The 24,439-nt window shown below is 35.3% G+C and overlaps 1 protein-coding gene across 1 annotated transcript; it reads left to right on the forward strand.

Moving 5' to 3' along the window:
• Positions 1–387: 387 nt before the first annotated feature.
• hzg (CTD small phosphatase herzog) lies at positions 388–24,408 on the forward strand. The gene is made up of 5 exons (XM_076135845.1): positions 388–595; positions 911–1,224; positions 15,536–15,717; positions 16,158–16,311; positions 18,555–24,408. Exons 1-5 carry the CDS (start codon positions 523–525, stop codon positions 18,708–18,710), a joined length of 879 nt encoding a protein of 292 aa, XP_075991960.1. The 5' UTR covers positions 388–522; the 3' UTR covers positions 18,711–24,408.
• The last annotated feature ends 31 nt before the right edge of the window (positions 24,409–24,439 follow it).

Consider the following 24,439-nt stretch of genomic DNA (forward strand, 5'->3'; position numbering starts at 1 on the left):
AGAAGCATTTTTCCCATAACAATTTAAATAAAATAAAATTATAGTTTCTTATCCACGATATGATTATAATAAAATTCAAAACCAAATAAATTTGGTTTACTAATTATTATAATTTACTAGAACTTACACAAAATTTGTCTATATTTATAAAACAACGAAAGCATCAATTTCGTATTTATTTTCGAAATAGTAATATACACATATCTTTAGAGAGTGTGATTAATTTTTAAGTGTTTCGAACGTAACCAAAACTATTTTTGGCTGTTGACAGAAGTACCTAGCAACTTTACGAAATACAAAACGAACAGTGTTGTTATTTCATTCTTTCATTTGGAAAAATCGCTTAGTTAGAAAGAGCAGTACGATTGAACAAGTTTTATGTGTTGGCCACATTTGAAGTTGGTATTTGCCAAGAGCCTGCCATTTTGTAAGATAGAAGGGAGATAAAAAATAGTTTTATGGTGTTAAAATTTTACAAAAACTCCGTTGCCATTTGTCTTAGGGCCAAAAACAAATGTTTAAATGGACGCATCGTCCATTATAACTCAGGTGTCACGGGATGACGAGCAATTAAACAATTATGGATCCGACAGAGGTAAATCCCAACCGAATTACACCTGTTACCTACTGGCATCAAATTAGAGCGTATAGTGTTACCTCTTCATGAATCGTAAATATTTTCTGATCGTGATCAATGTTAGATTAGCGGATTAGTGAACGGTTCGTACTCCTGGGTTCTGTTTCGCGTGCGTGTGCTTTGAGGTAAACAATTGGATCGTGTGGACGCGATAACATTTACGGCAACCTTGAGAACCTCTCATTCCTTAGGGTCCCACTTGTGATATGCATTAGGGCTCTCGCGCGTGTGTTTATGTGTTGAAGTGTTTTCATGTGCAATGGTTGTTTTTAGGGTCACCCCCTGGCGGCCAGCATAATGAAGGGGATGGTACGCCAGTGTCGGGGACTGCCCCATTGGGGAGCAAGAAGTCGAGCGGGGGCGGTGGATTCTTGCGATCCCTGCTGTGCTGCTGGCGTGGCGGACGCGGCAAGGGCCCGCCCGGCAGCAATGGCGCGAATAGCATCGATGGCAGGGCTTCGCCCCCGCTCTTGGTCATGGCAGAGCATGCGCCCAGACCCTTATTGCCACCAGTGAGACATCAGGATATGCATAAAAAATGTATGGTCATAGATCTTGACGAAACATTAGTCCACAGCTCATTCAAGGTATGTTCATGTTTTGTGATTTCCACTAATAACTTATAAGCATCACATCTTATAATGCTATCAATCTGTATTACTGTCACTGAGAGTAACCTTTTTAGGCATGTAAATAGGTTCATATCTGCAGTGAACTGGAACTATGTATGAGTCAGTTCTCGAAACAAATTAATGTTTAATTTTGGCTGTGGCAGTTTCAACAGTATATGGGCTAAATTCTTAAATAACAATATCCCTTCCTTGTTCTCCGAAAACATTGAACATTTTCAAATTATTCGCTTGACATTGTTTCTTGTTCACATTTAATTAACTGACTCTGATGAGTGTAAATTATAATTTGAATGTTCTACTTTATACTTTTGTATGAAAGCCTTTTAATTTCTCGCAGTTTATTAAAAGTGTGCTTTGTCTCTGTATTAGTGATGATACATTTTTCTGATTAGAAAGAAAGCACCTTCATGATGAATTATCAAGCTTACTACAAACTTAGTTTGTAATTTAAGATGCATAATCACACAAATTACATTATTGGTTGATCCTAGTTTAACATTTGAGATTGTTTGCAACTGTAAATAAAATCTACCGTAAAACGGGGTGAATAGAAACAATTTTCAACTTTGTCCTAAAAATTTGTAGCGAATAACTTGTTATTTTTATTGTCAGGTTGTTTTATATCATGTCCGGCGCCATGAAGAAAGAGTTAAAACCATATTTGTCCAAAAATATGCATAGTTTTACGATATTTCATTAAAAAAATGGTCAATTTCTATTCACCCAGCGATAGGGGTGAATCGAAACGACCAGAGGGGTGAATGGAAGAATTGTGTTTTAAAACGTTTTTTCAGTTAACAATATTGTATCTTTATAGATAAATATACACCTAAAGAGATAAACACTCCAAACAACTCATTAGAAAAGAAATTCCACTTTAAATCCAAAGTTTTGAAAAAAATGTATGGACCATTAAGGCATTCGAGGACGGTTGACTTTGAAGCAATTTTTTGGGTATAAATATCAATTTAAACATTTAAACAATTATGACACCGCAGAGAAGTAATATCGACGTGTAATCATTTCAAATTTGAACAAAATTCTTAAACGAGGAGTACTCAAACATTGGGCTTAAAAACTTTCCTGATTTTTTTTCTATTCACCCCGCGAATTCTATTCACCCCGTTTTACGGTATTTTAAGAAAAGGTGCTGTTCACAATGTGTTGTTTACGGGGAGTAGGTTAATGGTTGCTCTGTAATTACCCAAAATTTATGGGAGAATGACCATATATTTTGATGGGAACTGATTTAGTAGCTCACCCGAAAGTTATGGTATAGAAACTATTTTTTCCCAAATGATGAGGAAAAAACAATACATATTTATGTTTTGCAGTGACACACTTCTATGTGTATCTAGGGATATAATTTATCTCTATCTTTTCCTTATAATGTTTTGACATAAGTAAAAACATGAAAACACTGTCTTCATAATATCATTGTTGAATACATCCTCTTGGCTGTGAATCCTATCCATGACTTACATGACTCATCTAACTAGTTTAAGCAGTTAGACAATACAGCAATTATGTTTATTATGTGATTAAATTCCGAGCTCAAATGCTTTACTCTTTTTATAACTCCAATTATAGCTAAAGATTCTATGTATACTTCTCAGAAAAACTCGCGTTAAAGAATGCTATGTACTTTTCTATTTCTAGTGTGCATTAAAATTAACATTTTTCTAAGAAAAATATTTTGTGTCGAGCCAGTATTGTCTGTCATATTTGGTGAAATGGTCTATTCTTTTTTTTGTTCTGGTAACAATTGTTTCTGTTGGACCCTTTCACTTAACTACATTTTCCTTTCTCTTTTGCGCCATAAAACTGACCCTTTTTTACATTTACGACACAATTATTGTGTTTGTAAAGGAAAAAAGTAAAGAGTGAAAGTTTTTTTTCTCATTATTCTATTGTTTACTTTAAAAAGAAGGAAATTCAAATGTGTAATATGAAGTACTGTAAATGCTTATTAAACAATCATAATAATAATTTTGCAGTGTTTGTTATCTAGTAAACAGGAAGTTAAATTATTTTTGCCACAGTTATATATAAAACTTATTAATTTGCTTTTATCAGTACAAAGTTATGGTTAAATATTATTTGGTCACAAAATCAGACCATATGGAAAAATACATTTTTTTAATGAATCTATAGTAAAATAATTGCGAGCCAAAATTCGCAAGAGACTGCCATACTGTTGTAAAGACCCTCCTTTGTGTTGTTATAGTAAAATGTTATTAAGATCTTATTAGAGTGAAAGTTTGCACCAAAATCGTCTAAAGTTTTGTTTGGTGGTGACAAACGTTCATAAATAATCGTAAAAACCGGTTACTCGACCCACATTTTACTGTTAAATTAATACAATATGGATGGTTAATTATTTGCTTCGATTCCGTAACTAATATTTTTAATCAATTTATTATAATTAATCACTTGCTTAACTCAATTATTTTATTTCCCGCCATAATGATTTTAGTGGCGATACTTTCATCTCTTCACAAGTGGGTGGCGGTAGACCGTTAAAAGACAATTCCTAGATTAATTTTAATAAGTGTAATGCTGGGGCTACATTAGCGGGCTATGGCGAATATTCGTGTTAACGCGATGAATGTGGCCGGGTTCATCGTGTCATCGCGTAGTATTCGGGCGAAGACGATGTAGTATCGAGGAGCTGTCGGTAAACTGGCGCGAATCAAAGGGATTTGTCGCGCCAATATTCGCTTAGGTGGCTACATCTACGTCAATTCAGTGTCGTCCAGACTTTGAAGCGAGACGGACGTGCATTTAATTTTTTTCCTCCATTCATTCATTCACTATTTCCTCCATTTTTAATTTACCGCTCACGTCTCCGCACAACAAACTGAACAGCACAAGGCACGATGCATCGCGTCAACTCGACACGAATCTTCGCCCGCCTTAATGTAGACAAGAACATCGCCCATACCCGAACACGATGTTTTTGTCGCGCCAACACCATACGAATCTTCGCTCGCTAATGTAGCCCCAGCATAATCGCCAAAACTTAAGATATTATGTCATGCCAGAAGATAAAAAATTGTAACAAAACCTTCATAAAACGTAACTACTGAAATCTGTGGCAGTATGTCATTCTCGTGTCCACGAAACTCAGGTGCTAACTCAACCTAAACAAACGTTTAATGTATCACCCAAACCTGCCTCTTCTAATATATCAACAATGAACGGAACAAAAAGTGCATTGTTAATAAATTTAGATGACATTGGTTTGTTTTCGATCCCCTATCGTTATTTCGGTAACCATATCATATTGATATAATTATTTTATCGTATTATTATCAAGTTTTTCGTTGCCGACATTGCAGATAATGCACGATATCGGGACTAATTCATTCATATCTTGTGCTATCTGGTGATAACCTTGGGGGAGTTGCATAGGATTATTGTATCTTAATATTGTTATGATTTTAACATTTTTTTGTACGAAAGATTGTTTGTAATATGCACAGATTGGCTAGTATGCTGGCTCGTGTCAAAATCGTATACAATGCTCCTTGTTTTTCATAAAGCTAGTAGAGTTGTAGAGGTAGTGTTGTTTGGTTTCTGTCTATTCTCACTCTGCAACAGACATTTCCATATATTTTGTATATAAATACTTTGTCCTTTTAGTTGGCTTGAGCTCGTTTCCATCTTCATCCATTTACTCATTCTCGGTTTTTCTTATATCACTATTACTAAGCATTGTGTGTAGGTTTATGTAAGTGGCCCATGTTTTTATCATGTGATACCTCTGTTCTGTTTGCACAGCGTTAATAAAATGCACATACAAGAATGGCAAACAGTCTGTACTAACGTATTCTATGCGTCAAGTAAATATTATGTATATTACTATTTATATCATCAACAATAAAACTTACGCAACGAACTATTATCAGTAAACACAATGATAATGTAAGAGACGGAAGTTGCTAACATACTTACTTGCCCGTATTATGGAATTCTATAACAATTCGACATAATTACACTTATCGTCAAATGGCAATTAGCATATCTCGCATTTAAGTACATTATGCACACTAAACGTATTAAAAATATATTTTATAGTGCTGTAAAAGTAACCGGCTATAAAGCAGATTTGGCGTGTTAAAGTTAACTGGCAACAGCAATCACAGATTCGTGACGGGAGCAACTACATTAGCTACCAATAAGGTCGCGTGATACCGCTTTAGTATGAAACTGCAATCAAAACGGAATTTCCATATCTGCGACACCTGACGACTCTTCAAGACATATTTTATGATCTCATAATCTCACCAAGGGCGCTAGTTCGTACTTGCGCCTACGACACGCTCCTAGTTTGCATAATAACCTTCATGAAATTGTTCACACGTTTTCTTTGCCGTAAAGCTTATTTAATAATTTGTCATGTCATGTAATTGTGTATTGTGACACGTATTTTGACTTCTCATAAAAAAACTATGACGCTAATATCAGTCATCGGTTTAATGGATTACGTAGTAAACTCATACTCACTTTCCCGACTCAATTTCAATGCAACGAAATCGGCTCTAGTTGCTAAAAGCAGAATGTATTCCTGCATCGATTATACGTTGATGATGAGTTGAGGACCTCGTTAGGTTACCTTGATAAATCAACTAAGAATATTATAAGGTGTCAAAATTTGGTGACTCATATCGATTCTAATCCGTGCCCTTGCCGTTTGAGGCGCTCTCAAGCATATCACCTTGCTATACCATATTAGAAGCACTTTATGAGTGCCTTTAATCTGTCAGCATTGTTACAATCGACTACAGGTTGCACAGGAAGTACACTCGTACTGTTAAGTATCGATCAATTATATCTGTAATCGAACGATTAATGACTTGTCATATCCGTTTGCCAAATAAATTTGAATGTTAAAAGGAAACATCGTTACAATGCAGTATCGGCGCTGCTATTGTGTTTATTCTAATAATGTAAACATAGCCCTTTCTACGAGACTTGGTTTCTTGATGTATGTTTTATACTTGTAACACATCGACACGTTCCATTCCCGACGTCATTGTTCGACGTTAACATGTTTAGTTGATGTTACTAACAAAATGACACAAAGTGCGTAAATCTGACCACAATGACAGCCACAAGGCATGTTTACAACTTACAATACTGCGCCCGTCGAAATACTTGTACGCATGTGCACTTGATGAGGTGCGTCAGCGTCACTTATGAGGTCACGAGGTGGGATAAACCTTACCACTCAATTATACCAAATTAAATGAATTAATTACTAAGAACTAACAATGCCGTGTTGTACATCGCGTAAGGTAAATTTCAGTTTCATTAGATCTCTGTCCTACAAAGCCTTTAGGGAAAAAGTTAGAATTAATTAGTCCTGTAACTTTGGCATTCCCTTCACGTGGAGAGATCTAGAGTAATGAAACAGGTAAATGTTTCTGCTTTGACAGGGACAGCTTCTTAAGATTATAAACAACTGAAAACCACCAATGTTTTGTCCCGAACATAATTTGTCAGTAATGTTTACCACGCGAGTTTTGATCCACATTTGTCCGGTTTGTTCCCGTTCCAAAAGACTTGCTCTTTTTAACATTTCAGTTTGGTAACTAGAGCGTGTAGCCGCCCAAGGGCTCGCGACGAAACGGGAAAACTGTCAGATTAATATTATAAAACATTACTGAGATAATGTGAAAGTCTCGTTGCCATTTCACTTTTGAACGTGATTAAATTTGAATCTTTGCCAATATCAGGTGCGCGATAAAAAGCGGTCATCATTACAGATTGATTGTAACATTAAGGCGAAATGCCTGCAGTGTGGTTACGACAATGTTATTAGATTATTGAGAACGCGTTTTATCAAAGTGCCGATATTTTGTAATCGATTGATGTGGAGCAGTTTAGCGCTAAACGGACGTAGAATTAATGTTTATGAAATAATGTTATTATAACATCGTTGTTGTAACCATTCAGCCTTTGATAGTCTATTTGCAATACTAATTTCATTCTACTCTTTCCGCGTACAGTCGTCGGGTTGCTTTTCTTTGACAGTTCGTCAATGCTATTAAAGTGGGGTTACATCAAACTCGATTGTTTAGCGTACAGTGAACTTAATGATTGAATAGTCTTTATGTCTATTGTCCTTGTGGTGTTTCCATTAGCCTCGATTTTGTCTGTTCAATCACATTAACTACTCACTCATTTCCTTTCAGATTTTGATTACAACGAATGGCTAAACATTATATAGACATATACACAATAAGTATTATTAACTAATCAAGTTGTCATCAACGCATTTAGAATGACCTTTTAGTATAAAACAATAAAATACTGAGTGAATGAAAATAATATGCAAGTGTGCCATTGCCGTGCATTAATATTATGCCTTAAAGCTCAATAATCGTTAATGAAGGTGTAGGGTCGGACAAAACATATTTGGTGTCGGAAATAATGTGTGTAATGGTCGTGAATACACCGTGGGTTCATCACAATAGTTCAATAGGTCGGGTTCGACTTCCGACCGTGCCACCCACGCCCTAATCCCATTGTTGCTTGTTCGTTCATACATCGATCGCATCAAACTTGTTAGTATAACATGTTTAGTTTGCAGTAGTTTGATTACTTATTATTTTTAACAAACACACTTTCTGCAATTTACTGGAGAATGTGTCATTTATTCATACCTCCTCAGCAGACATGCTCGAGACAATATGCGCGAAGAAAAAGTACTCATCACACCCAAAACACATAAAACCACTTTTTGTTTCGTACAAGACTGCGAAAATCAAACTCGATGCACGCGGTATATTGTTAATTAGAGGGACGACCATTCTTCGTGAGCCCAAAACCTGATATCAAACAAAAACCATAAGATTGTATAATAAAGGGTGGACCGACCGAGGATCTTAAGATGACTGCATGATCGAAACGTATACCAAACAAAAGTTATTATGAACTAAACATTATTTTTTTTTTGCTGGTTGTTTTGTCGGATCGGTAAATGACACTTGAAGGTAGCACTAAGGTTATTTAGGAATTATAAGTCATTAGATAATTTGCCGTACTTAAAAAAGTAGTAGCCCCGTGTCCGGGAGAGGGTTGACAAAAATTCGGCAATGTCTGTTTTTATAGAGCTGTACCATGATTCTCTACCACTATCGACTAACGACAACCGGCTAGCTATCGAAAAATGTTGATTGTAAATCCTTTCAGCGCCTCTAGAGGGCGTCGTGGAAACTATTTTTGCAGTACATGTTAATTGTCAAACATTCGATACTCGAAAATACCGACTGTACAGAATCTTGTTCCTGTTACCAATAGCGAATATTTATGTCAAAGCCCTTTAGGCGGCTTACATAATATTGAAACCAATTTCACCACCAAGCATTCCGAAAAGGTATAAAAGAACCCGACAGTTTTACAAGTCTAATAATAAAAGTTAGTTTTTAAAAATATATCATTTCAATGTTGCTCGCAGTCAGTACTTGTGAAGCCTTTGAAATGTATGCGCGCCACTAAAAATACTTCCCTGCGACAGGCTCACTTACCTGTGCTACGCCACAAACGAGTTTGACGCCATTATATTAGATTTAGGTACCATTTTAATATTATGAACCCTTATTCAAATTTGTAATCAGTGAATACATGTAATCGGTAATACTTTGATTGCTTTTGAGCCTTGCTTTGAATTTTGTGATGTCTTATTTATATTATTCTATATTGTACGGATTATTTTGTCTTTACGAAGCGATTCAAGTATGTAGAGATCTTAGTTAAAGGTCTCCATGGGAACAAGACGTGTGTGGTGGTCATGGTTTATATCAAACGCATGCAAGAACATTCTTAGTCAGCACATACTTGGTATCGAATTTCGATAGCCGATTGGCAACTGCAATGAATCTGTTATACTGTCTTGGTCGGTTAAATTCAATCTCACACAGCAGCATAATTTATGGTAATTTTGGGCTTGGTTTGCAGTTATTTAGGTTGTTTCCTGTTTTTACGTAGGATGCGCTTATCTGACTATTCATCCGACTGCAAGATTAAAGATATTTTTTGACGCAAAACATTTTATTAATTTATCACCGTCAATTTGGGGCGGATCCTGTCTAAATATTTTTTCACCTCCTGTACGCTTTTCGGCGGCCAAATTGTGTTTTTCTTCTATCTATGTTTTAGTATTTTGCTTGTCTAACAGTATCGTTTTCCGATCCACTTATTTCTTCTCGTCTATGGTCGAATAATTTAACGTAATGAGTCTCGACTTTGGTATCTCCACGTCGATAACACGAAAAATTCCTTTTCCATCCGCCAACCATTCAAACCATCCAAGAAACGCCCTTTTACTATACTCTATATTTATCAATGTATCGAATTATATTTTCTCGTAGTGAAATGATTAGTCTATTTATAAACGCACCCCACGTAGGGTATGTGCGCTGAACTTTGACACCTACGTAAATAGATTTGATTGGTACGATTCACACGCCGACCGATAGTTTTGTAACTGCGTATGCTAAAACTGTTTTTATTAAGACTAACAGCAAAATGTACGCCACTCTAAGTTCAGCGCCGCTTTCAAAAATATAATTACATGTGCGATTAATTTATTTCGGAGGCGGGGCAGACAATTTCGTAGTCAATGTTGCATCAATAAATTTTCTATAAAGTGCAAGTGTCCCCAATACGGCCGACTCACAAATTATACACAAGGAATTGGCCGTTTGTGAACTTGATATAACGACCGTTTCACATCTTTGAAGAGAGAGAAGGTAGGCAATTATAGACATCGAATTTGATTTAGAAGACTAAAACCTCTGGTGCAAAGTTTCGTCATTACTTAGTTTTTTATTGTAATATGGAACAATATTTAAATGTTATTTACATATTGCACACGAGAAACGATGACCCGTATTAAAGATAAACATAAACGCATACTTATGATGCAATATTACACGCCTTCAGATCTACGTACGGCATCATTGGTAAAGCAAGCAAAAATATAATCATGCATACATTTAGTTTGTCCGCTGTAGATTAGTGTGCGCGTGACGCGAACGTCGACGTGGTATAGAAAATGAGGTGACCGACACCCTTCACTTCCGATCCCTAATGGAGCACTCGCTATTACGCACACTTGCTTAGAAAACGCAAAAACACGAACCGTTCTTTAGAAATGCAATCTTGATGGTTTAAAATAAAAGGTGCGTTCGGTATTTCAATGTGGAAATGGATTATTATGGCAGTGTCGCTTGACTTAGCTTGAGGTTTCTCTGTCCATACATCCGGCCCTTCATATTACTTGACTAGGCGCCATGTATATTCATCTTCTGTTTATTTAGATATAGTGTTCCGCCGACAAATAAGGCTCTTATTATAAGACATGCGTACGTGATAGTTCATTTGTCCATTCTGAAGAAAAGCCGTCTGTTTTCTGAGCAAAAGCATGTTACCCTAATCTAATAACAAATAACCTACTTAATGGAATTCGGGAACACTTACTCTCCACCCACCATCTCTTTTCAAGGAAAATACACTTATATTGAGTAATTACGTCTTAATGGTGTCGTTATTTCGTATAAAATGGCTCACTTTAAAGCAATTTGGGCAAGGTATCTAGTTATAATATGGCTAATTGGAGACAAAATTCAAAATGTTACTACGCTCTTTCGCAATTTAAGCTCTATATAGTCCACTGGCTATCGAATACTGAATCGTGACGAAATAATCTCATTAATATGTCAAGCAACACGTAATCATTGGTGCCCTAATCTCTGGGCTTAAAAGAGCAACTTTTGTCGTGAGGTCCTGCAAGGCCGAATACTTGTCGACTGACAACGGTTTTATAAAGCAAATGTCGTATTGTTAGCAGTTTGCTGTATAGTTTGTGTACCATATGTTAGTGAGCATTGTAAGTTCGCATTTGGTTAACTTGTGTCAAGGTTGGAGCCTTGGTTTTGTTTGGACACACAATCGGGATTCAATTCTCATCTACATTGTACGATTTCAATGTGTACTTAAAAGTTCCTTGATGTGTTTGCTCTTGAAATATTATTGGTTTGTTTGCTCTGATCGTTTTGATAATTTTAAAGAATGGTCTTTAAAAATTTGACCGACCGAAGAATTATCAATGACATTAAAATATAAACTGAAGTATTTACGACAGTTTAAATAATCATGTTTTACCCAGTACTCGTACATAACAAAAATACTCTACAAATTGATTACATGCGTGAATCACAAGTTGTATGAATGAAAGAAGACTAGTACTTGTAAATATGACATGACAAGTGTAGGCGGATCAGTGGCATTCTAAAACGCTACCCAATATTGTCTTCAATTAAAAACTATATATAACAAGTAAATAAACAATTATAAAGCTAAAAATAAACAGCACTTTAAAGCCGGCTTAATTAATTGGATTTTCCCTCTGAAAAGACTACTTAATTAATTTTCCTGTAAAAAGTAGGCCATGCCCGCGCATGCAATCAGCATTTAGCCAACGTAGCCCAACTATATATCCATGATAATATGCTACGAACATTTAATGTACAGATTCTGAAATATGACATCACAAAATTGATCGTAAATTTACCAGTTTCGGTTTACAACAGTAGTCGAACAAGCTTCCTGTGTTTACGTATACCGTTAATACCGTACAGATCTAATATGAATACTGACCCGTCTTGAATGGACAAGTAACTGTGAATAATGGAAAGTTATTAAATTGTGTCGGCATAGGAACTAGCGTCGGTACGATATGGTCAGGTACAATAGCACTTGACAGACATAACTGAATGCAAATGACACGTAATACATTTTATTTTAGAAACCTATTTGTTTTTTAAACTTTCGCGGCTTGAGCACGTACTAAGAGTAAAAAAATCACACGTACAAAAATATTTTCTATTATCTGTAAAAGTTATCGACGAGCTTTACTTTTATTGGCAACGGGAAGCACTTAGTACTGCATATTTAACGTCGTAACTGGTCGTTTAAGGTAGTATTCATACTCATAAATCACGGGATACATTTTCTTAAAATGGTCTCTTTCTGATACATAACGACCATTTGCGAGTGAGACCAAGATTTTAGCCGTCTGCCCAATCTTATCAAAACCAAATGCCATTGGGTCGACTTATGTGTATTTCCTGTTTTGGTAGTATATGGTTATGACTACATTTTGTTGTTCCTCTATCTCTAAGTAATTGCTTCTTAGGAATTGTTCAGGGAATGTAGTAGAATCCAAAACAGCCACGAATCCAATTAGATCTATCCATTCAAAACTATCTCAGCCTGAACGCGGTTATTCATTAAAAAAGAGCTCTTTGTTTCAACGCAACATTGAACAGTCGCGACGATAATTTATCTCAAGTTATGTGTTACGAGAAGGCAGCAATATTACGTGCTTGGAGGAACATAATTTAGATTTATAGGAGTCTGAGATCACCGTCGTGGCGGGCGAGGTGATTACGCTAGTCCTCGGCTAGTATTGATAGCTTGGCCTCCGGTAACGTAGTAGATCATGTTATGGACTTATTTATCAGACCGGCTGTCCTTGGCGTCACGTGAGAATTTGTGTTTGTAAATAGGTTTTCGTGATTCAACTTCTTTCTTCGTAGTACGTGATAGATGATTCTTTTCCGTTGCTGTTTTCGTACGTAAATTGGAGAAATAAATGGAGTACAACTATATTGCGTGAGCGTTAATCACAGGCGATATTTCTAGCCTGCTTCGTGGAGTCTAAGTTTATTAACGTAAAAATACTACATTTTTATAGTAATGAAAGGATCAATTTATTGTGGGTACCTGTTTATGTCTAGTTTCACATCGAGATTACTATCAGCAGGTAGAATGATAAACAGTATAAATAAATACATAATCTTAGATGATTTATATGGTGTTTGTTTGCATAAAAACGGAGATTGGTACAAACCTTTGTTTTGCTGTTATTTTACTTGGAACACTAAGCATTACACTAGCTAAAGATTCTTATCACTCGTCATGTTAAAAAGCAAGATCGTATAAAAAAGCCCCTAACGAACCAGAACTGTTTCGAAACAATTACTTTTATTTTTTCCATCCTTGAGAGCTTTCTTGTAGCAATATAAATAAAGCGAAGTTGCCTCGTGTCACGCAAATACATATCTGCGCGACCTCTACGCCTTACTACGTATTAGGTTTATGCTAATTATCAATTATTACGGTATACATATATTTTCATTGTAAATGTTTGTTGTGGTATTTAGTACTTTTAGTAATGAGTTATAGCGTGTTTTCCATTGTATTTTGACGCGTCACTCTCCCCTATATTCGCCCCTCACCGTCCCTGCACCATTCTACCCCAAAAATATTATTATGGTACTTTGTTTGTTGGTTTTAATATCACAGGTAGCTATTAATTACAATTACTTAAACAGGTGTTTTCTTTATTAGTATGTGACAAGTGGGTTAAATTACCCGTGGTCACGTTTATGTTCCGTGGAAATATTTAAAGATTATACTGTGCTAGTTATGTTCGTGATTAAACATTTAGCGTGGAGTGCCTGGTTTATTGTTCCAATAGCATATAGCACACTATTATGTATTTGTTGATGGATGACACGATACATGTGCCTATTAGAACAATACGTATATTAAATTAATGCGCATCGGGAATTATTGTTTTCCATATCCAGCCGGTTTTAATTACCAGGTACTTCATTGTATCTCTGATCATCGTGATAAACAATTTTCCTCATTTTTCTACTTTGTTAAAGAATAATATTTGTTGAACAGCCTTATTAAATTCGTAAAGACACTTGACATTTTCCTTAAGGCAATAGGAATTCGTGGACGAAAGAAATACAAGCTTTTATATTAGGTCGGTAGTATGATTGTGTAACGAGGTCGTAACATTTACTTTCATTTTTAAAGATCCCTTTGTGTGTTATTTTATCAGATGAAACGAAAGTACCATTCTTTCACGCATCGGCAGAACCATGTTACTAAGACAGTTACCAAAATCGGTTTCGTTTGAAATTCGAGATGGAGCGGCGAAACGATGAACGAAATCGTTTCCCATTACCATATCGAGATTAAGCTGCTTATGTTACGTTTTAGATGGCAGGCTTTTAGGCGGCGATTTGCAATACGTATATAATATGTATGAGAAATGTTATTACTTAATAATGTAACAACGACAAACTGAATTGCAAATGACTGCAAAGGAATTTGGTACAAATACGATTCGTTTCTCGCATGAAGAAATCGCAATATCAAATTTTGGAGTTTGGAAATGTTGTTACTAGCGAACAAAAGCGTTGTTTGTTCGTGTTTCAAGGATAATAAAACTTTGTACTGTTTCACAAGTAGTTGTTATTATTGTAGCTTACCATTACTAGAAAGTTTCTGGTAGTTCGCTGAAATGAGGTCGGTCCTGTGGGTTGGCGATAACGATCGTACTTTTTCTGTTATCGTTGTATCGAAAATGTTCCGCTAGCCGACTGTGATTATAGACAGTAGTTTATTTTGTATACTAATTATAATATTGATACAAGTGCTTCGAATTAGGTATGAATTGATTTCGACGAAACAGATAGTTGTTAAAACATTTGCAACTGCATTTGTAAACGTGTTGTCGTGTGATGTCGGTATAAATCTTCCAGCCATTTCCCGCAGGTGTCGTGCCACTGTGATATTCTATTTCTTGTTCTTATCTAATATTTATAAATAGGAACACCCATAACTTTTCTACGACGACATTATGTCTTGTTTTGGGGATCTGTAATATTTTATTCTAGCTACAAACTAAAAGGCAAAGAGCATTTTTTTATGGTTTGTAGAATCTGGAATATAGCCTACTTGCGTAGTTTGAACCTTGATTTACTGTCACGAAAAGCACTGATTCTACGACTATCGTCTCTTTTTAGGCGTTATAAAATTAAGGTAGTACATAGAGGGTACAATTATGTGCTTTACTTTTACTGCAAGAAATTTGCACACATCTTCATCTATGCCAACCTCACCCTGATTATATGGATAAGGAATTTATTCATCGATTCCTTTATCAGACTATAATAACCTACGTTTAATATAAATAAAAAAAAGACAGCCCAATTCTGTCATACCGGTGGGCAAGGTTCTCTTCCCGGAATGAGGGAGTGGCTTGGCCCTGAGCGCACCACTTGCATCTCTTTGCAAACTGTTTTAAGGAACTTCCAAGCAGGCTTCAAACTACTAATATGATCAAATCAGTCTTATCAGCCTTCATAATTAATATACTGATATTTATTTCCAGCCGATAAACAACGCGGACTTCGTGGTCCCGGTGGAGATCGACGGCGCGGTGCACCAGGTGTACGTGCTGAAGCGGCCGCACGTGGACGAGTTCCTGCGGCGGTGCGGCGAGCTCTACGAGTGCGTGCTCTTCACCGCCTCGCTGGCTAAGTACGCGGACCCTGTTGCTGATCTACTTGACAGGTACGTACTATGATTTATAATATAAAATACGTAATGCTACCCAGAAATGATGACGAGACACCACCAGAGAGGTACGAGGGAGCTAGGCTGTGCGCGAATTGAACCTTTATAGGATTTCTGTTCTTCCATATACTTTAATAGTTTAAATTACTTTATAATTGATTTTTGTACCAAGGATTACATCACATTAAAATTTCAGTAGAAAGCATTTAGTTTTAACCACACATGCTTTGCAACTTTACAAGTCGATCCAAGAGTTATGCTCCTGTCTGTCTTAGAGCGAGGTTAAATGAATATTTAAGTACATATTCGGATTCCAAGTACCCTATCCTTATAAATGTGAAATATGGGGAGGTTTACATGTTTCTATTACTTACTTCTCCAAACAGGTGAACGTATTTTGTAGTACTTATACTTAAAATATAATGTTGTAATTGCAGATGGGGCGTGTTCCGGGCGCGGTTGTTCCGCGACAGCTGCGTGTTCCACCGCGGCAACTACGTGAAAGACCTCAACAGCCTCGGCCGGGACTTGCGGCGCGTCGTCATCGTCGACAACTCGCCCGCCTCTTATATATTCCATCCGGATAACGCTGTGAGTATCACACTATCTAAGAAACTTCATTGATTTTGGTTTAGATATAAAATAAACTTATGTGAACGAATTATGTCCATTTAGAAAGGCCTTTACATGGGTAAAGGCTTTTTTAAGGCCGATTAAACGTTAAGTAATTTTGATCAACTTGTAAGTTGTAACTCAAAAATCAACAGAAATCTCGTAAAATCTTCCGTGGATTTTGAAAATACATAAGCTGCCAAAAATAAATTTCGACTCCATAACAATGGCTACCCTCTCCAATATAAAAGGCGAATGTCCATTTATTTCTATTCTCAAACATAAAACATACATTTAATCGTATACCCGCCGAATAGAAACTCCAATCTCACTAATTCGGCATCTCAGTAGCCATCTACGATAATTAACCAACATTGTCTCAACACTGTCTTGGTCAACATACTAGGCCAATAGGTCAATACCCTTGCCTGGGACGACATACGTGCGACCGAGATAGTAATCGCGTTGTCTACGAGTTGTCATGTAGCGACAATCATTATCATGATGTGCTTGAACAAATAGATTATAATATTAAAAATGTCTATTCTGCAGTTGTCTTTATCTGTTTATGATAATAAACAGTGATATTTAAATTTGCGTATTGAAACTTAATACATATTTAAGTAATCTTTAAGATCTTAACGCTTTGTTTATTTGGACCGGTGCAAGTCCTACTCTAGGTTTCTGAGGTACATTTGGCGGTAGTTTATCTATTCATTAGCGTCTAAGCTCATATAAATATGACAGTTTGAATAGATAAACCACAGCTAAATGTGTCTCAGAAACCGGGCATTAGTCAATTATAAATTGTCAATTGTAAATATGATAACCGTTTAAGAATATTTTGGGTAACTTTGACATTAACCCCCTTCACCCAATAGAATTCATATCTTGATAATAAAAACAGTGATCTGAGAATTGTTTGAATTTATATGTTTTATATTATTACTGAGTACTATTATTAGTTTCTGATGCCACAATATCAGCATATATAAACGTCAAGCGTGATGCAATAATGGCAGTTGGATAATTAATAATTATACTGATATCTTATTATCGATATTATTACTCATCGCTAATATGCTATCTACAAAACAGTTATTCCATAAACCCTTGCAACTTCGGGTAAAATAGAGTTAAACTGTTAAAGAGAAAGTGCTAGCCTACAATTACCTTAGGTCTAACAGAGTTATACAATAGTTCAGAAATCAGTGTAGCTTTTGGATTACGAAGTTTCATTTTTAAGGAAAAAACATCTTATAGCAACCAGTGTTTTAATTTAGATGGAAATATGAATGTATAACACTTTATGCGTATACGAATACGTGCGTATACGCATAGATTGTAATAATAAAATAACAAAATGCAATCTTATGTAACATTCCGTCGACGTTTATTATTTCTTAGTCACTAGCTTTTTCGAATAATTTATTTTTCAAAAACAAAAACATCTTAGCTATCCCTGAGCGGAAAGATCTCGCTATCTTATCACATCCAAGGCAATGCCGAGGTTGACGGTCGTTCTGTCCATTGTCTAGTTATCAACAAGTATTTCTACACTTATCTATAGGAACGTTTGGAAATGCTTTCATTCTAGTACTTGAGTAATTGTTCGTAATCTACTACTGTCGTCAGTGTTGATACTGTTGAAGCTAGATAATATAATGTGTTTGTTGTCTTTGTCTCACATATTATTTGTTGTCCTCTGTCACGACTTCAAGGAAAATTCAATAGAAATATTGATGACTAGCTGACCCGCGCAACTTCGCTTGCGTAACCTAAGAGAATGGGTCAAAATTTTCCCCGTTTTTGTAACATTTTTCGTTGCTACTCCGCTCCTAATGATTGTAGCGTGATGTTATATAGCCTATAGCCTTCCTCGATAAATGGGCTATCTAACACTGAAAGAATTTTTCAAATCGGACCAGTAGTTCCTGAGATTAGCGCGTTCAAACAAACAAACAAACAAACAAACAAACAAACTCTTCAGCTTTATAATATTAGTATAGATTAATGTACTTTTTTGTGGTCGTTTTCTAAGACGTATTACTTTTGGAATGCGTCATATCTTCTGGTTTATAGACTTTGATGGAGACTATCTAGTTATTTTATATCGTCACAGTAAACTGTTTGATTTTTGGGTCTTTGTGCCGTATTCTTGTATCAGATGTTTATTTTATTTTTAATATTATAATTGTTATAATGTAATGTTATCATTGCAGGTACCTGTCGCGTCATGGTTCGACGACATGACAGATTCAGAACTTTTGGACTTGATACCGTTTTTCGAGAAACTAAGCAAGGTGGACAGTGTGTACACAGTGTTGCGCAACTCGAACCATCCGTACAACCCGACACAGAACTCGCCGGCCACATAGCCGGAGTGGGTCTGGGACGCGAGGGGCGCGGGGCCCGGCGCCTGGGCGGACGGGCCCGACGCCTGGTCGGACGGGCCCGACTCGTGGTCGGACGGGCCCGGCGCGTGGTCGGACGGGCCCGAGGCGGGCGCGGCCGGGCCCCTGCGGCTCCGCACCGAGCCGCCGACGAACCCGATAGCGACCTTCCTCGAGACACTCATCAAGAAAGGAGCGAACTTCGTCTTAAGTGCCAATTTTGCCTTCTGGATAGTAAGGACATTATTTATACCTATTTTACATTTTAGGTATTTCTTAGTGCGTAAGTGGTCTGTATGATGGATTTGTGATGATATTTGTTTTTTATTTAACTTTTCCCACTGGTGAGCTTGCAACAAAAGTGTTCGTATATATTTCGACGTAATTATTCTATCGATATATTTTCCGGCTAACTAACGTGATCTAACGTGTACTTTTAAAATGCAATTATCGTTCATCAAATTTCATTTTCATGGAGATTCGACAACTTTATATCGTGCTTGGGATCAAATACAGATAAGTTAGGATATTTTTACCTGTGTGGGTTGCTGTCAAACATGTATCGCTCGTTTCTGGACTATATTATCAGGAATGATAGAGGATCGATATATTCAACTCGTCGCATCGTTATGATTTGCCTTCAACATTGACTACGTATATGAATGTTTAACTGTAAATTTATAGACTTGTAACATAATCACGAATTCTAAAATTCGACTGGTGTATGCATTAGTCCAGCACTAGTGGAATGTGTAAATATTTTTATATAAGAGAGTAATGATGATCGCCGCTTGAATCATGGTTAGAATTAATATGAATAATGTACATACATTTATATATAAATAACATTCGAGCTGTAAGAGATTCGGTCGAGATGGTGGCAGAACAATAGCACTTAAGGTGAATTGAGTCGCACTCATCTGTGACTCGTATTACATTCGTGTTCTTGATATTCTTGAAACGCTATCTTCCTAGATTGTCGCTCACCGCGCGACCTATTTATTCAATAAAAAAAATATTATTTTATATAAAAAAATACATTTTATATCTAATTTGTAAGTGAATAAACTTAATTATTTATTATAATTATATTAATTTGTGATTGTACGGATATAATGCGAGTTAAAGTGGACGGTCAATTATTAAGAAGTGGTGTAATACGGGTCACTTTAAGGTTTGTGCACATTAGAGAGATCGTGTATTGTATTACCCCACATATTCATTGTAACATATATACTTTAGTGTGTACATACCTTTGTGTTTAATGGTAAACCGTAAACTTCCCCCCTAAGTAGATATTTGCATTGGTGACAATAAGAAGTCAATCGCGTCAGTGTCATATGAGTGTTTTTTTTTAATATTAATTAATATACTTTTAATTGTATGTTGAACACGGGTGAACGTAGTAACAGATCAACTTGGCATCTAAACATATTATTTATACTATTTCTGCTCATGTAGAATAATATAATATCGTACTTTAAATACAAAATGTTGGGATTCGTTTTCGTCGTTATTCCTGCTGTTTTGTGAAGTTGTATTGTTCACGTAAGGTACTTGTTTAGCTGCATATTATGAATTAACTCTCTATAACATGTATATTAAATAACAAGAAATATATTATAAAATTATATTAATACTAAATTCGTCGTTTTTACATGTTTTAAACCCTTCACTTTTCTATGCGAGCAGAAATCAATGGAAGCTTGAACATATTATAATTAAATTCATCATCTCAGTATTAAACTAGCTTTGTAGTATTTGATGCCATTTTTTACAAAGAACTTAAATGAATATATCTCTATGAATTTTTAAACGAAATATTTTTTATGATGGCAATATTTTTCTATTGTAAATTATTGGGTGTCAAGTATGAACATCATAAAGGTGCCGACTACACGCGGAGACAGCGATTATTCAATCAGATCAAATAAAAGCCAAATTATTCATGAATTAGTCGTAATAATGTAATATTACTTTTTCAAATATTATAGTGGACTTACGATTATTGTATAAAATGTTTTACTTTTGTTGTAATGCATTTATTTAGCATAAACCTAGAATGCCATGCGTTGGTGTAAGCTCAATGTTTCCGTCTATGTATCATTGTATCGTGAACAATATTGTCGCATATCTTCGCCGCAAGTGGAGTCGGGGCCGCAACTAAATTCGAAATTATCTCTCTTACGTAAGAATTGATTAAATTAGGTAATACGAAATGGTGCTTTCAGTATTAGTTGATTAAGCAGCTCGAAATTTGACTGTTAAGAAAACTACGCACATTCGGCATATACGATTGGTATACAAAATTAACACGGCATACTGAGAAAAAATAATAATTGGCGGGAAAATTGCAGATAAAAAATAAAAACTCCTTGGCTCATCCACGCCATGTATTTATTGTTTTAATTGCTTAGCAAGAAAAAAGGTTTTATTGTTTTTTGTACTATCTTTTGATGTCGAACTTATTATTGTTTTGTGGGAGCTTGTAAATAAGATTTTTATTAACTTAAAACTGATTGAAATTGATTTTTTTTAATGTCAGTGTAGATGATCACTTTCTCTTAATGTACGCGTTAGTTTGTTATTTAGTGACTACAGAGGTGTAACGCCCTTTATACATATATTTTAGGTATATGTACGCTTAATACTAGATGTATCCTTGTTATAGACACACACAGCTTGTAATACATTCGGAACAGAGGCCATATAAGTTAGACAATTATAGTCCTCCGAAGCCAAACTGTTAGCCCTCGAGAAATACAACTGTTATTGAAACTGGCGCACATTGTACACGTATAAAGTATATTAATTTATGTTTTACAAACAATAGAAGAATGTCAGAGAGATAATCATTGCGTGGGAATTTACTTAAGCTATCTATTGCGTTGTAATTATCGTTGAGTTGTTTCCTGCAAACGTACCTACTTAGTAGTATTTTCATTACACATTTTTATCCATTCTTATGATTGCCTAATGTCGACAACGAATTGTTGAACATAGATATTGTTGACAACAAAGACAGTAGAACAAAATAGAAGAGTTATATGAACACAATGTGCGCCCGTTTCTAAATGATATAGATTAATAATGTACTTCCAAGCCGCCGTGAACAACTTCTTATTGGATTTAGTGAAGCACGTACATTGTTATATACTGTGTAAGCGTCTTTATACACCTCATACGTTTGCTGATTGATATCTGAGATTTGAGTAACTTTATTGTACTGTTTTTTATTTTCGAGACATACAACTTACAAACTTCTAAGAACTTTGGTCTTCAGCAAATGCCGTAAATCTAAAGCATTATAGACTGTTTTGTTAATAATTCGGATGATTTCATTTCATCTCTTATTTGTGGCCAAAAGTCTACAAAAGTATAGTTACGTATACGTGTACGCGTTACCCGACACGGATCTCTTATGTACGTATTTAGTAAACGTACGCACGTATATCCATTCATATAAACCAACAAGTAGAAGTTACATCTATAATTCTGTACATTATGTTACGGAGTCATGTGGTGAGATTAAATATAGATAGTGTATTAAGACGTGTTACACACTTCACTCATTCACTGTTCACACATCACCCATAGACCCACTGTAGACAGCATTTATTTGTAAGCATTAACATAGACGTAGGATGTTATAGTAATATATACGTTGATTTCTATAGACGTAAGCATTCTGTTGTTTTTTCAATGACGAGTTTTCTTATAAATGTGTATTTAGCTTGATAGGAAACACCACCCTGTGACCATGTAATTTAAACAAATCATTATTATCAATTTATTGTATTTTTTTTATCGTCCAACAAAGTTATTTAGGAGAATAATTGTTAACGTTTATTTAAAAAATGCATGCAATAAAATTCGATTGATATTTTGCTATTAATATCGTATTTTGTATTAATGGGTATAAACTAATTAAAAATATATACTTTATGTCTAACATTATAGCGAGATTTGGTATCGTTGTTGTATCATTAATTTGGTTTTTTATTGTAATTTAACATTGGTGTATAAGGACTTGAAAATGGAAATGAATATGCAATAATTTGTTTTATTTTAACTTTCTGAATGAGCTTATTTGTTGAATCGTTTGAGAATTGTTTCTATCGCGGTGCTTATACGAGTATTTGATGTCAATGAGATTTTGCTAGATGCGAGTGGTTATGTGATCAGTAGAAAGTGATGTAAGAGATGAATATTTAAAGATGGCAACGAGTTAAATCTGTGAAAGAAACTGATTAGCGAGAGTTGATAATTTTGTATTAGAATACTTTCGCTGTATGCAAATTGATCAAACTAGAGGTGATACGTAGAGTTAACATCAAGTGATTGGGATTAACATTATTGTAGTAATTTTCCTTCTCTCATTTTGTCAACTCTCGCTGGATAGGTAAAACAAATCGAGCAATTTGAGTCGCAAAATTAAATGCAATAATGACATCATTGAATGATGAAACAGACGAACCAACTAGCCACTCAAACTTCCACTCTATCAGCTTATAAACAAAGTACAAAATACCATAGCATGGTCATTTAAACTTTGCGAACAAAATGTATGGAGTAATACGATTCTTAATATTAAGGTTGTGCTTTATGCTGTACCACATATCTTTTGTATTCGAGTCGATGTTAATCGGTTATGAATTCTTGCCTCTAGGATAAAGAAATGAATACTCTCGATTTTTTATACAACAATAGCTACCCATCGATGTCACTGCCTTTGAGATATTGCCCCAAAATTATAAACCGGTTATGAGCGGTAAATATATATCAAATATAAATATATGACTACTTAATTTCATTGTGATATAAGTGTTGAAGCTATTGTATATATTTACGGTTTTATACGCGTGATATTTTTATTCGGCATGACTGCATAGGTCAGTTGTTAGGGCCATAGTTTCCTTGTTAAGTCTTCCCTTATCCAGTAGCGTTTTAGCCCTCGATTAGGTACCTTTACAATTGACAAGCAAATATTTTGTTATTTTCGCTCTCAGATGAAACAATAGATATGCATAGTGATCAGAGGTTGTAAACGCGCCGTCTTTGCTTTTAAAGTATGTTTAGGAAAGTCCTGCTGATTAAAAATTCTCGCGTGTAAATAGTACTAGCAATTACCGCTCCTAACCGATACAAATATGTACAGAAAAATTTAAATTATATCAAATATTTTCAATATGCTATCGATGTAATATTCAGCTTATAAATAAACAGTAACAGTGCAATATTCTTTCTTTCAAAAATTAACGTGTTTATTAATGTATTTTGAAATTAAAAGCTTTATTGTATTAAGGTTCAATTTTACTTAACAATGAATTTTAACAATAACTAGCAGTTGGCATATTGTAGATATATTGTACAGCATCATTACGACTCGACATATAGAAATACAAGCGTTTCTTGTTCGGTGTTGTGTATTTTTATATTGTTGCGTCCCAGTCGGTATTATGAACATTTTGTACCTATCAGAGTGTAGGCACGTGAGAGGACTATAATTATATTTATGTAATAATAGCCATGAAAATAAATAGGGGGAGACACGAGAGTAGCTAGGTAACATTTACCTGAGACGAAATTTATATAATGGTGTACATTTTTGATATGACGTTGTACAAAAGAGACATTTGGTATGTTATTTTATAGGAATGAAATAAATAGCCTTAATAAATAATGTGAGCTTTTTATTTTGTGCCCCTTACCTT

The sequence above is a fragment of the Anticarsia gemmatalis genome, chromosome 3 (assembly GCF_050436995.1).
Source record: "Anticarsia gemmatalis isolate Benzon Research Colony breed Stoneville strain chromosome 3, ilAntGemm2 primary, whole genome shotgun sequence".
Classification (NCBI taxonomy): domain Eukaryota; kingdom Metazoa; phylum Arthropoda; class Insecta; order Lepidoptera; family Erebidae; genus Anticarsia; species Anticarsia gemmatalis.

Bases quoted from the DNA above. Each gene is read 5' to 3' on its own strand.
- hzg (XM_076135845.1), top strand. From the start codon at position 523: ATGGACGCATCGTCCATTATAACTCAGGTGTCACGGGATGACGAGCAA. The intron at 1,225-15,535 runs GTATGTTCATGT...ATTTATTTCCAG, and splicing joins TAGTCCACAGCTCATTCAAG to CCGATAAACAACGCGGACTT. The intron at 16,312-18,554 runs GTGAGTATCACA...TTATCATTGCAG, and splicing joins TATTCCATCCGGATAACGCT to GTACCTGTCGCGTCATGGTT.